Here is a 13,922-nt window from a genome sequence, read left to right on the forward strand (position 1 = left end):
CAAGGGAAGCAACTGAATTTCTTTTAATGCTGAATTATCCCTTTAGGTTATACACCGTGCAACAGGACTACCAGAGGAGCCGCATAAACAAAATAATTGGTACCACTACAATGCGCGGTGCCAACAGCTAAAAGGCGAAATTGGAAATCGTTTAAGGTTAGGACTTTGCTTAAATCTGTTTGCATGAATTTAATTTAGTGGAACAATACCTTTCACTGGTCCACAGCCGTTTCCTGCCTGGAGCCAGTAGTTTGTCAGCACGGCAGCAATCAGTCTGTCAATTTGTCCGTTTTTCCATCAACACTGTGTGTGTGTTCGGTGTGTTTTACAGTGCTGTTCCTCTGTTTAAGTCCACAGTAGCCCCAGGTCAGTCTCTGGGCATCGGTAGTAGGGAGGGGTTTCATTGGGTTTAAGGGTGTGTCACAAACACACTGTAGTCCAGGATGGTTGGGATTCAGAGGACAGCGAGTGTGTGTGAGGCGTAGTTTCTGTCTTTGCAGTGCAAGTCACCACCCTCACCAAACACATAAAATATAAAGCACTTATTGAGACATCCACAGCGGTCGCAACAGCAAGGGTTCAACTACATTCTCCATGCCTAATGTCTTCATGTCAACTTCAATTTGGAATTAAGTGTGCAATTATTGTTCCACTGCTACGAGCTGAATGGAAATAGCCTATTTTTTTTTTTTTTTTTTTTTTTTTAAAGGAGGTGAGCAAACATCCTAAAGGGCTCAGCTGAAACACCTGTCGCCAACACTCAGAAATGTCATATGGAGTGCACTTGTCGTACATCGGACTCGAATGTGCATTTGAAGGTCAAGGAGCAATATAACGTTGAGCGCTTGCCCTCACATTGTCATTCACAGAGGGAAGCCATCAGTCTCCATTTGAACACTGCTGCAGTCCGTAAGACACAGAAAAAGAACGACAAGAAATGTCTTAATTCAAACCAACCATCACATCAAATTAAAGAGGAAGGGATCGAAGACTTTCTCCAGGCGGTAAATACAACAAGGGGGGGGGGGATACAAATTGAGCAGAGAAAGTCTTGAGAGATTGTCCTTCATTCAGAACCCCCTCTTGCGTCTTTCACTGCAATTCACTTCATTTTCCATTTAATTTCCTCTCTCTTTGTCTCTCTCTCTCCTCTCCTTTCTGTCCCATACAGAGCTCCCACTATGGGGACATGATTGTCGTCTTGCTTGGAGATTAATTAGTCTTTTTATACCGCTCTCACACTCTCGGCTCTCAAGTACAAAAAAGGGAAGACGCGCTTCCAGTTCTTAAGTGCAGTAATCTAAAAAAAAGTCTCAAAGGAACTGAAGGACAGGGAATCAGTTCAATATTTCCAGTTAGTTGCCCTCATCATTCATCAACTGGTTCCAGCACAGGGGCTAAACGCCTCACTTGGTCCGCACAATGTAAAAGAAATGTGCCCTTCTGAAAACATGTAACGCCATTTGTTTGATATCCATGCTTGAGGTGTTCTCCTCTGCGTTCATCCTTTTTAAATACACAATTTACACAAGTGGCGATTGCACAGTGGAAGCAGAGAAAGTCACAACCATTGACTGCCTGTTGCCCAAAAACACAATACTTACAGGAGTGCATGTTGGCAAACACGGTGTATGAGTGTGTATATTTAACATGCTGTGTGCTATAAATGTCTACAGTGAGCCAAACAGGCATTGGCAGAGCGAGAGAGAGAGAGAGAGTGCATGGGGAATCGACAGCATGTTACTGAAAGAAGAGCAGGCATCCTCAAAAGGAGGGAGGTAGGTTGGTTGTTTGTTGTTTTCTGACTCAGAGACTGGAGACGGAGGAGGACAAGTCTAAACAGACGACTCCTCCGGGTTTGCGTCGGGCAACACGCTTCTCTGCTGAAGAGTGCGTCTCAGCTCTTCCTTGAAGGGACTGGAGTAGTCGTTCCCGCCCATGCCAAGGCCTCCCAACCCACCGCCCCCAGCACCAGCCCCGCTAGCCCTCTCCTCCCCTGCTGTGCTCAGATTGAGGCGGATGTAGCCGTTGCTACCGGAGCCTCGGATGTTGGTGAGGCTGAGACGGCTGGGGGAGTGAATGGGCTGGCCGGGAATGGCGCTGGGTGACGCCGTGCTGCTGACGCTATTGGGCCCCAGGGCGTGACCGGGAACGATCTTCAGTGACCCATCTGAGTAGTAGTAGTTGGCGCCTGTCTCCCAGAAGCGGTCTTCATCGGTGGGCATCTTGCTGGGAACAAAGGTGGGGGGCTCCTTGGGAAGGGTGATGGGATAGACTAGGGTGCTCTCCAGAGGCTTCATGTCGGCTCCCTTTCCTAGCGCCAGCTTCAGCCTCCTGCGCAGGTAAAGAGCAGCAACAAGTAGCAGGAGACATGCCGCTCCCAGGGTGATAACTAGCACCCAGAAGAGTCCCATGCTGCTGTCTGGAGCCCGGGCTTCCATGAAGACCGGAGCACTGGCTACTACAGCCACCTGGTAGCGCTCTGTCTGAAACTTAACCCCCTGCTCCTCAGAGAAGCAGACATAACGGCCCGCTTGAATGGGGGCTGCTTCGGGGATGACAAGGGCCTTGAGGGTCCGGTCGAAGCGTGGCCCTCCTGCCTCAGGGTCACCAAGCTGGAGCTCACGGTCGTTGAAAACCCAGAAGGGCTGAGCCAAGTTTGAGACGAGCTGGCAAGGCAGCACCATGTCAGACCCCACCACCACAGTTACATTCCTCAGACGGGAGTGATCTGCAGAGGAACAGGAGAGGTGAAGGAGGGGCAGAGTGAAGAGAAGACAAGAGTGGGGGTTAAGTGTCATCCATAATAAATCCAATTCACATTCCACACTAGGCAGCTCTCTTCTGCTTAATTCAATTTATTCAACTCAATCCAAATGTATTCACCAAGTCCAGCTCAAGTTCATTCTATTCTCTTTGATTCTGCACTGACAGTCAATCCCCACAAGGGGCCACTCGTGAGGTGTGGCCTCATACTTACCAGGGCTGGGGAAGGGGATGGGTTTATCAAACTTGGCTTTCCCCCGGTTGAACCTCTCCAGCATGAGGTCCTGTGAGAGGGAGGAGGTGGACCTGCGGAGCCCAGAAGGCAGAGTGGAATGAGGTATGAGGAAAGAACTGAAAGACATTTCCACACTAAGTATCACAGTCAATATTGGGTCCAGCATCTGTATGGCCAGTTTGTTATATACTGTATATATATAACATTAGTAATACGAAGTAAGCTGAATCAATATAAAACATATTAAATGCGTAAGTTATATTTTAGTGGTTACGTCTGTTTCCCAAGGCTGAGCAGGGAAATCACAGCATGTGAAGCAGAAAGCTTTTACCCAACAGCTTCAGGGTGGAAGTCTGTAAAATCTGCAATAAAAGTAGCTGCACTCTGCTATGACGAGCTGCTTTTATGAATCTGACTCAAACATTAGTGAGTTTAAAGGCCTGCATAATATTTAAATACTTTTTCAGAGTATTTAAATATTTACTATTTGTGATCAGCAGCTTCGTTTATTTCAGCACCAAACCTTGGAATAACTACTAATATATCAGACCCAATAAAATATAGTATGAACATCGGAGAGCACGTGGGTGCTGGTCTCACCCTCTGTGGAGGTCGATGCGGACGCAGGCCCGACCCTCGCTGTCCCAAGCGCAGTAAGGGTCCCGGGCGAGCAGACAGTCTTGCTGAGACTGATAGCGGCTGCAGTTGGCCAAGGGCAGCTGGAGAACCTCAGAACGGGAGCCGATGTACAAGTACTTCTGCGGAGGAACAAAGAGAAGAAGAGAGAAAGAAGAAGAAGACAAAGAACAGATCCAGCCATCCACCCAGAGACAGAAACCAGAGGGAGATGAAAAAAGAAGAAGAAAGATAAACAGAGAGAGGGGGAGAGTTAGGGGTTAGGGGAGATAATGGGATAATCACTCTCAATTACAATAACATTCACCCTCCCGACCCTATTCCCATCCAATCTAGTTTGCGCTCTTTTCGCAAAAGCTGTTATAAAACGTCTGGTGGCGGCTAAGCCAGAATTAATGAGATAAGCAGTGGGGTTTAGGGCTGGGAACGCCCCGTCAGGACCGCATTGATCGGTGGACATGTTGCTGCAGAGCCACGGGGACGCGGCCGGCATCAACCCAAAGGCTCAGTCGACAGGGCGGGGAGACTGGGAAAACAAATCGGGGCAGAGGTTCAACTCCCCGCCGTGGCGAAGGACTGTGATTACTGTTATTGTGAAGACAATTTTTGGATTCATGAGATGTCGCTTTATCTGAAATGGGCGAGAGCTGATAAAAACATCTGCTTGGTCTCACCAGACCAATGACCCTGTGCTGACAGGCTGTCTGTTGTCAATGTGTCTGGCAAAAGAGGTATTAACAGATCAACAGAAGATAAAGTACCACTGCTGTCACTGAATACCAATGTGATATGACAAGAAAGACATCCAAAATAGCTCCTAACCTACACTCTTAATGATGCTGGACAGAAGACAAAAGCATCCTGAAACAGTGTGAAGTCCATAAAAAAGAAAGAAGCTCTTATTCAAATTATTCCATAAAAAAACAACTAAACAGACAGACATATTTCCTCTTATTAAAACCACTTCTGCCTCAGTGTGTTTTGTGTATAAGAAAGTGTATTCAGGCAGTGATGGCTCAACTGAAAGGCCAGGGACAGATTCTATTTCAAACTTAATGAAGGTAAAGTGATTACAAGTTTAACTAGGGTCATTAAAGGCCCTGGTATGCTTCAACAAAAATGGCAGCATCAACCAATTGCAATGCAGTAAATCAATTCCAGGACAGACAGTTTTAATAGTAATTTAATGATAATAACTGATTGGGATGTGAACCCTTGAGCGAGGCTAAGTTAAAACACTTTTGCTTTCCAGAAATGCTCAGAAGGGAGTCAAGGTATTTGTAAAAAATTCTGGAAGTTTGGTCAACACTGCAGACAGGATATCCTGTTTTACTAGTTTGGGCCAAGCTATGAAAATGTCAGATAATTCCGCACACATTTTAAACTCTCTTTAAACTGTTTTTATTTTTATTTTTTTTCACCAATTACATAACAGTTCACAGATGTCCATTATAATGTTCATCCATGCCTTTTAAACTTCAGGCAAGAATCTCTTCAGGCCACCACTTCTTTGTGAGGTTCTTTCTACCATGCATCAGAAGTACATTTGTTAAAAACGTACACCGATCAGCCACAACATTAAAACCGACAGGAGAAGTGAATAACACAAGGTAAGCACAAGGTGTTGACCTGGCTTCCATATTCACTGGATCCCAAACTGATCAAGTATCTGTGGGATGATCCACAGAGGCCCCTCCCCTCAACCCATAGGACCCGAAGGCCCCCACTAACAACATTCTGTTGCCAGACACCACAGGACACCCTCAGAAGGCCCATGTCCATTCTCTGATGAGTCACAACTGTTTTGGAGGCACAAGGGAGACCTACACAATATTAGGAAGGTGGTCATAATGTTATGCCTGATCAATGTATATCTTGACAGTTTGTGAACCAAAGTATAAGGTCTTACATTCCAGGGGTATTTCATGTTTAAAAATATCTCGTACAGCAGTGTGTATCTCTCTAACAGATTCTGATGGCAGGGTAATCCCAATAAATATGACAATGGTTATCATTTTGATATTCAATCTCTCCAACAGACTGGTGAGTTTCTGTCTCACTGGCCTCCAATTTTTGGTGAAGGCAAAGATATGTAGTCTCAAACCCAATTTGAGCTAAACCTGATGCCACCATCTTGGGGGTAATCTCTCCGACTTGACGCGGATCCTCATCACACAACAGAGGATGCAATACAACTGCTTTCACGGGCTGAGAACTGATCATAATGTGCCCAACTGGCAGCAGCTGTGGTAAATCCTATCCCTGTTTTCTTACCTTGGCGTGGGAGATGGTCAAGCTGTCCACTGGCTGGGCCGTCTCAAACAGCTGGATCTCCTCTATCACGTGCGCCTCAGTGCCAAGGATCACCACCCTCTGCAGCCAACCCTCCGCTGCGGCACAGAAAGAAAATAGGAATGAGTTCTGTTCAGTCAGACTTGTAGCAGGCACGCCCTGGTCCCTCATGGCGTGCATTAATATTTCATCAAAACCTATATTTTCAAATGAATAGCTGAGTCACAATAAATGCCCGATAAACACACACCTTTCACAACCAAGCAGCTCATCTAAATATATATATGATACCAGAGAATACTGACAAACAGTCCTGTGACAGCACGCCAGTTCATTTGTATAATAATGACATGTTAACACAAAGTGACCCTTTCAGCCGCGACTGTCGCCCGGTCAGTTTAAATATTTATTATCAGATCAAGCACCTGCGACTGCACAGTATTTGACTTAAATATTAATCGTATCCTGGTATATTCACAAACAAGCACATGTGACCGCATAGGAGCTCTTAAAGATAAAATATACAAACGCAACAATTCAAATATTAAAGCACGAGCTGAATAACACCACATATCCCATAAACATCTTCATGTCTTTAGCTGCAGTTCATAACTGACTGCCAAAAACATGCTCTGTTCCTCAGCTGTGCCTCGTAAAGCCTATCCGTGTAAAATCAAACAAAGCAATGGCTCTTTTGAGGCTTTATTCTTGACTTGTCACAGCAGAGCAAGGTGCAGGTGAGACTAAAATAGTCACATTAATCGTATTGGTTTGCTCGGCAGAGTCGTGCCACAGAGCAAGCATGCGCATGAGCCGATAATGCTATTAATTACACCTGTAAAAACCTGTGACAAATAATGTCTGCTGTGAAAAGAAAGAAGAAACAGAAGCCAAATGCACATAGCTACAGCGTCATCAAGTGGTCTGCAACTTACATCAATGTGTGAAACTTTGACGCCAGCTGGACTAGAATTTCAAGCACCAAAAAAACAAAAGAAAACTTCTCCGGCCAGAACATTCAGCTCCTTCCTGGGCTCCAGTTCAGCAACAAAATATTTAAAGGTGAGTTTATTTAAGGGTGAGTTTAAAAGAGATGAGAAGCTGTTCCTGGCCCTTTAACACCTCAGGTAACAGTAATATTATCAGACACTTTTGAAGACTTTGTTTTTTTCTCAGCGGTGTGTGGGGAGGTGATGCTGGGTCAGGAGGAAGAGCAGATCCTGCGCCTCTTTTCATGTAAGGCATTGTGAACAAGTTCAGATCCGCCGTGATGAAAGGTATATCGGGCACAGCTGGTGGGGTGACCTTGATGTGTTTGTGTGTCTAAAGCTGGAATAGTGTTACATGCTGACATGTGCTTTCCTGTGTGGTCTTCTCGATTAAGAGACTGTCACGGATAATGTGAAAAGCTAACCCGGAAGCCAAAGAGAGGCGGGAGAGAAGGAACTAGATATATAGAGAAATTCAGGCATAGCAAGCAGCAGGCATATCATCTCACTCGCCTCTCATGGCATCAGGGACCAGTGTCAGCTAATCCCTCAATCCTGTAGCCTGTTTTTTCAGAAAAAAATAAAAAATCCAGACAAGCACTCCATCTCTCTCTCTCCCTCTCTCTCTCTCTCTCTTTCTCCTCACATCAGCTGTCACTATACTGCAGCTAATAGCTAATCAAGCCTGCAGCCCAATTGGCACTATGAGCGCACGTCTGCCAATGCCCTGTTGAGTTTGTGCTGTGAAGCACGACAAGCGGGGATGACTGCGCTTGGCTCAGGGAGTGTGAGTATGCGTGTTCGTGTGTCCGTGTGTGTGTCCGGATTGGCCTCCCCGCTTGCCAGCAGAGGAGCCCTGAGTCCGCTGTTGTCACACTGTCAGTGTTGCCCCAGTCACTCCGCCTCTGCAGTGATCTGAATGGTAAGTAGCTGAGGCTCTCTCCCCATTCATGAGACGAGCTGCATTCAAATTCACATTCACTGGAATCCACTGTCAAATGTGTTTTACTCGGGATTAAGGCTCTGGGAGAGCCGACCGATTTCTGCTCGGTGCCAAAGCCGGACACCTGCATACGGGCCCCGATGGCTACTGACTGGAGGTATTAATTAAGCAGCGCACACACGGACAATTTCCTTTGATGCGTGAAGATGGTTCTCAACATGCAAATCAAGCCCTTAATTGAAACCCAGCTGAAGTCTGTCCAGATGGCATGTTGTTTTTGTGCCACCGTACCTAATGCCAGTACCTGTCCCTGTCTGCCATCCTGGTCTGTGTGCTCTCAGCTCTTCACCAAATACTGTGTGCAACTCCCTTCAGCACACAGACACACTCACATTCATCCACAGACAGGGAATAGGGGGATATGTAGAAAGACTGTGTGCATAGGATGTATTTTCGCTGCCACACAGAGTAGAGCATACTGCTGAGGGTGAGCAAAACAACAAGACCAGCATACAATCCAATCCAATACAAACTCATAATAACACTAGTGTGTCATTAAGGATATAATTCAACGCTTTTGCCCTTTTGTTTTTGAAGCAACAGCTCATGATATTCTGTTGGTCTGCAATGTATTTTACCATGTGTTGTGTGCACAAGTGTAAATACTGTAAACATGATCAAATATGTGAAAATCCTGATGGTTTGCATGTGAGATGTTGATTGAAAGTTGCAAATTCAGCAGAAGAAATGAAGAGTAAGAGCTAAAAGCAGCTGATATCTCTGAAGTGTAACAGCTGAACGTTTCATCTCAGGTGTGAGCCATGTAGGCAGCTAAGTTGCTCCCAGTGCTTGACACTGGCGTGTGAATGTGTGAGCGAATGGGTCGAGTACCAACAGGTAGAAAATATAAAAACAAGACTATTTAACATTTAAATGGTCAGTGTCTATGCTAAATGCTAGAGTAGCTGAACTAACATTGGTAAAATGCGTCTCTGAATTTTACAGAGAGTTTTCAGTAAAATCATGTAACTTGTACCTGTGCCGATGAAGATCATATTGTACGCCCGCTGGTCCAGGGCGCTCACTCGGTCCACTGCCAGCCTCGTGAAGTTGACGCCCTTGGTGAGCAGCAGGGGGCGAGCCAGAGCTTTGTCCTCCATCAGTGGGTGCTTCTTGGCAAAGTTGAGTGTGGCGTCAGGCAGCTGCAGGGAACTGTTGAAGCCGTTCTCTCTGTCTGAGTTCGTTATACACTGCAGAACAGAAAGAGGGCAGAGTGACAGGGTAGGGAAATGGAGCGAGGAATGGAATGGAGGAAAGCAGGAGCGTAAGGTTGCCAGAAAGGTAAAAGAGGAACTTCTCAGATGTAGCTTGCACAGGTGGGCATGACTAGCTGGCTCGGAGATAACTGCCCTCCCTCCCTTCCTTCCTTTCTTCTTCTCCAGTTTTGCTCCTTTCTCGCCTTTACCTCCGTCTGCCATTATACTCCTTTCCCTGCTTCCTTCTCTTTTGTCCTGGATCATTACATCTTTAGCTTTTTGTGTGGTGCCAGCTTTCGCTGTTTGCCACCACTGTGCTTCTCCCCTTCCTCTCTCATTATATCACTACCCCTCTCATTTATCCTTTTGCAATACAGTTATAGGAAGTATTTTTCTATAACCATTTTCTTGCTTCCTGAAATAGTTTGGAGGCCGCATTTATATAACATACACTATGTGCCACTGCAAAGGTTCCCAGTTTCTTACCGATCCAGGCCGTGGGCTGGGGACAGTGCCTGTGTAGCGCCCCCACCTCTGGGACGCCTCCCTGTACTCCTTGTAGGACCCTTCAAACACCTTCTTCACGTCGGAAATCTGGTACTGGCACACAGCCGACACGTCCACGTCACCCCTGAAACATGCCAGCAAGGTGGTGAATCAGGAATCAGCGATGTGTGGCAGTAATAACTGGGAGATGAATTACCTGTCATCCAGTAACAAGAGATAAACTAAACAGGATGGATGTGTGAAAATAAAGGGAAATAGAAATATCACTCCATCAAATGTATTGAATATGAGCAAAAAAAACAATGGTGTCACAAATGTGCTTTTAATCAATTTGTCAATAATCCCACTGTAAATATTATTCATTCTACAACCTAAGGTGTTTTATTGAGTGAGCTGCAATAACTACATGTGCTGACACATCTCCACTCTGTTTGTGGCCAAGCAAACTGATGCACATGTAATACACTTCCTTCATATGCCAGTGAAATCAATCAGTTGGAAATGCATTTCATTTAACGGTGAGGTCTAGGATGCGGGAGCACTTTTTGCACCACAATTTCAGACCCCCAACGGGAATAAAATTGGCTACTGACGTATAACCCACAGACATTAAATTATACATGTACGCATTTGACATTTGATTTCCATGCTCGTTGACAGAAGCATTTTTTTTTTTAAATGAGTCACCAACATTTTGACACGCAGGCATGCGTACAATTTTGAAGAAGTTTGTACTCTGGTATTCAGGAAGTAGCAACATCGGAAATTACTGCTGCTATTTGCTCAAACAGTCGTTGAAGCCTGTAGCTTTAAATGGACTGCGTGCTGCTGGTGTAAATTGTGTTTTTCTCCTTATGAAATGTGCTTTTTAGAAGCTGTAAACAGGAAAAGAACAGTTTGTGTTCATCAGTCCGTACCATGTTTTGTGAGGGAAGTACTTTTTTTCAGTCGGGAATAGTACAGTTAATGTGCAGCAGGGCCACAGGTTCTAAGAGGTGAATGTCAAAACTTAAGGACATCACTGATGTCTTTATGTTAAAAAAAAAAGCAAGTTAAAAAGCCAGCCCATTCAGTCACATTATAGCTTGAACTCCGAGCCATCATTTACATAATGTCCAATTATCTTAATGTTATCTCTATCAAAGCCAGGGGGCTTTAAGGAATCCCCAGAGAGTCATGCAGACAAAAGGGATTAGGCTTTTTTTTTTTTCAGCAGCTGTAGGAACTCTGAACACAGAAACAAAGCTTGAAGTTCAAAGCAGGTTCAGTTTGTGATATGATATCTTACTGAGGAACACAAAAGACTTACATCAAAGGGCACCGCCCAGAGACAGAAAATGTCTCCAACTTTCCTCCCAGAGAAAACCTTCTGCCCTCGCTCCTAGTTCTTTGTCAATAAGCAACTTACAGTTATGAAGTGGTCCACTACTAATACCAAGGTCATGCACAGAAATCGAATTATTATTGTCAGCATTTTTGTATATGCAATAAACAAAGCATGTGTCGCTCCGTTGCTTACTCTTCTGTTGTATGTCTGTGAAGGTTCTCAGTCATCCAGGGCACTGTATGTCCACCCCCAAAAATAAAGATATGAACAATGGATACCCTGGGGGCTCTTGAAGATGTTTCACCACTTATCCAAGTAGTTTTTTCAGTACTAAAAGATTGTTGGAGAGTTTTTTTTTTTTTTTTTGGGTCACATTTACTGTAGGCCTGATAAATTTGTGCACCCAGGAAAACTTATAGGAGTTGAACACTCTGACTGGAAAGGATAGCAAGCAACGAGAGGTAGAAATAGTTTGTCTTGACCAGTGACCAAATCTCTGAATCACTGAGCTACTGAAGGTTTTTAAAAAGGCCCAAGTCTTGGCATGGAATCTGGGGGGCGATGTCGTTGACCAATTAATTCAATCAATTCGATTATGTTAAGCAAATGGGCTTACTATTAAATGAACCTATAATAAATCCATGTAACATTCAAACTCTACTAAAGGCAATAAAATATTTTCAGGCACTCTTGTATTGTATCCACTCAAAATAACTCACATTAGTGTCAGCTAAAGGCTTATTATATTAAAGACTCAATTATACAGTACATACCCAGTCGCACAAAGTACATAATTAGAGCCATCATATCAGAGTGAGTGGCTGACCCATAGTGGAGTTTAATAAAAGAGTCCAGTATATGACATGTTGGCAGAGTGGCAGAAGATGGTGTGTGTACTTATTACCTCACAGTTATCTGGAGGGCGCTACCAAAATGGAGTGATAGCCGTTTGACTTACCACTGGGCGTGGAAGATGCCGTAGAAGGTGGTCCCCCGCCAGTCCTGCCCCGGCAGAGTGAAGACGGCCCTCAGGTTGTTGAAGGAGACGTGGCGCTCTGGGAGGGAGCACTCCAGCCGGGCTTTCTGGAAAGTTGTCCACTTCTTCTGCAGGGTCCTGGTGCCACCCAGATCACCCTGAGAGGGGACAAGTCAGATCTTATCTTAGATTTGATTTGGATATTCACGGATCAGCCATTATGACCATGGTGGTCATGACCACTGGTCAAGTGAATAGCACTGATTGTCTTGTAATCACAGCACCTGTTATTAGTGGGTATATTAAGCAGCAAGTGATCATTTTGTCCTCAAAGCTGATGTGTTAGAAGCAGGAAAAATGATTAAGTAGAGGAGTATGAGAGACTTTGATGAGTAAATGACTGGGTCAGAGCCTCTGCAAAACTGAACTTCTAATTTGTTGTTCCCAGTCTGCAGTGGTCAGTACCTATCAAAAGTGGCAAAAGGAAGAAAAGGCAGCGAAGGGGTGACAAGATCAGTGGCGGTCAAGACTCGTGGTCCGATCCAGGAGATGAGCTACTGTAGCTCAAATTGCTGACAAAGTTAATGCTGGTTCTGGTAGACAGAACACACAGTGTATAACGGTTTGGTTTGAAAGGATGTTTGGACCACAAAACAATGGAAAAAGACGCAATTAGAACTCACTTGCCGTTGCTGTGGGCATGCCCTTGGTCGGCAACAATGTTCAGCCGGTTTGCCAGAAGAACATTATTTCGTAATGATATCATCAGTGTTATTCAGTTGGCGGTTTTGATGTTGTGGCTGATCGGTGTACCATCATCCGGACGGCTGTTTAGCTTTGTGCTACTTTTGGATGTTGAAGCTTCATTTGTTTGATACTAGATGGCTGTTTTTATCTTCTAAAGGGGGTGGCAATGAATTTCAGTTTAATACACTGAGAATGGCCTTTTCTAGTGATATAATTTAAAGATTATTTAAGTAGTCGTTCATTTTCACACTTGAACTTTTTATAGACGGCCGAGTCTGTACAACATCAAGCCGTGCGGACTGAGAGGCAACTTATTGATTGGACTGTTTTGTTGATGTCTTCCTGCATCATCAGTGCATCATCAGGAGCCAAAATCAAATCCACTGAGCTCAGTTTACTTCTTGTGTGTAGAAAAGACTCACGCTGATTATTATTAGAGGGTCACTAATATATATGCTGCATGATATGAATAATGACGAACAGGAGAAAAGAAGAAATGAATAAAAACACACCCCAAAAAAAGGATAAAAACACGGCAGAAACCTCAGCTCTCCACCGTCTGTTCAGGGCAAAATCCCTGCACTCATGTTGCAAACTTAGACGTGTTGCCACGGCTACCGAATGATTTACATTGCTTCCTGAACAGATCAAGAACATGATGGATTAGCCTCACCCCATGAATGACAAATATGATCTCTGTGTAAAAACTCCTCTCACTCTCTCTATATAAAATTATAAATCTGAGAATTGTCTGACTGAACTGTCGTCATGCATGAAATGGCATTTAAGGAGCATTTAGAACCCGAGACGCCTGCAATTGAAATTGAAAACAAAGATGACAATAATATTCAGTTGCACAGTAAACATGACATATACTGTACACTGACAAGCAGACCTTTTATTTGTCATTCTGCGGGCTCAGAAGAGGCATTTGTGCCAGATACGTCTAATTCCCATTATCCCCAGTGATCACAGAGGCTGTAAAAAAACAGATTCAAAAAATGCAAATGCTCATATTACAGCGACGTAATATCAGCAGGATGCGCTGAATTATTCATCACTGTAGTACACATCATGTGAGAGCATCTGTTTCTGGTTTCAAGAGCTTTATTGTTCGTCACTGTGCAGGCATTAAAGGGCACTTCCCATAAACTGGTGCATATATTGCACACTTAATTACGCACATCTCCACCGACGATTAACAATCTGTCTCTGGTTTGCTCTGTTTAAAGGTTACTGAGATTACAC

General features: G+C 44.5%; 1 protein-coding gene across 1 annotated transcript in view; it reads right to left on the minus strand.

Annotated features, from left to right (window-relative positions):
- sema4c (sema domain, immunoglobulin domain (Ig), transmembrane domain (TM) and short cytoplasmic domain, (semaphorin) 4C) overlaps nt 1-13,922 on the minus strand; it is a 45,114-nt gene that overhangs the window by 3,511 nt on the left and 27,681 nt on the right. Inside the window, exons 8-14 of the mRNA XM_084551932.1 lie at nt 11,910-12,085; nt 9,604-9,748; nt 8,898-9,111; nt 5,912-6,027; nt 3,602-3,759; nt 2,981-3,072; nt 210-2,731 (exon numbers count right to left, since the gene is read on the minus strand). Coding sequence (XP_084408058.1) covers nt 1,836-2,731; nt 2,981-3,072; nt 3,602-3,759; nt 5,912-6,027; nt 8,898-9,111; nt 9,604-9,748; nt 11,910-12,085 — 1,797 coding nt within the window. The 3' untranslated portion in view covers nt 210-1,835. The remainder of the gene's footprint in view (nt 1-209; nt 2,732-2,980; nt 3,073-3,601; nt 3,760-5,911; nt 6,028-8,897; nt 9,112-9,603; nt 9,749-11,909; nt 12,086-13,922) is intronic.

The sequence above is a fragment of the Chelon labrosus genome, assembly GCF_963514085.1.
Source record: "Chelon labrosus genome assembly, chromosome: 9".
NCBI classification, from domain to species: domain Eukaryota; kingdom Metazoa; phylum Chordata; class Actinopteri; order Mugiliformes; family Mugilidae; genus Chelon; species Chelon labrosus.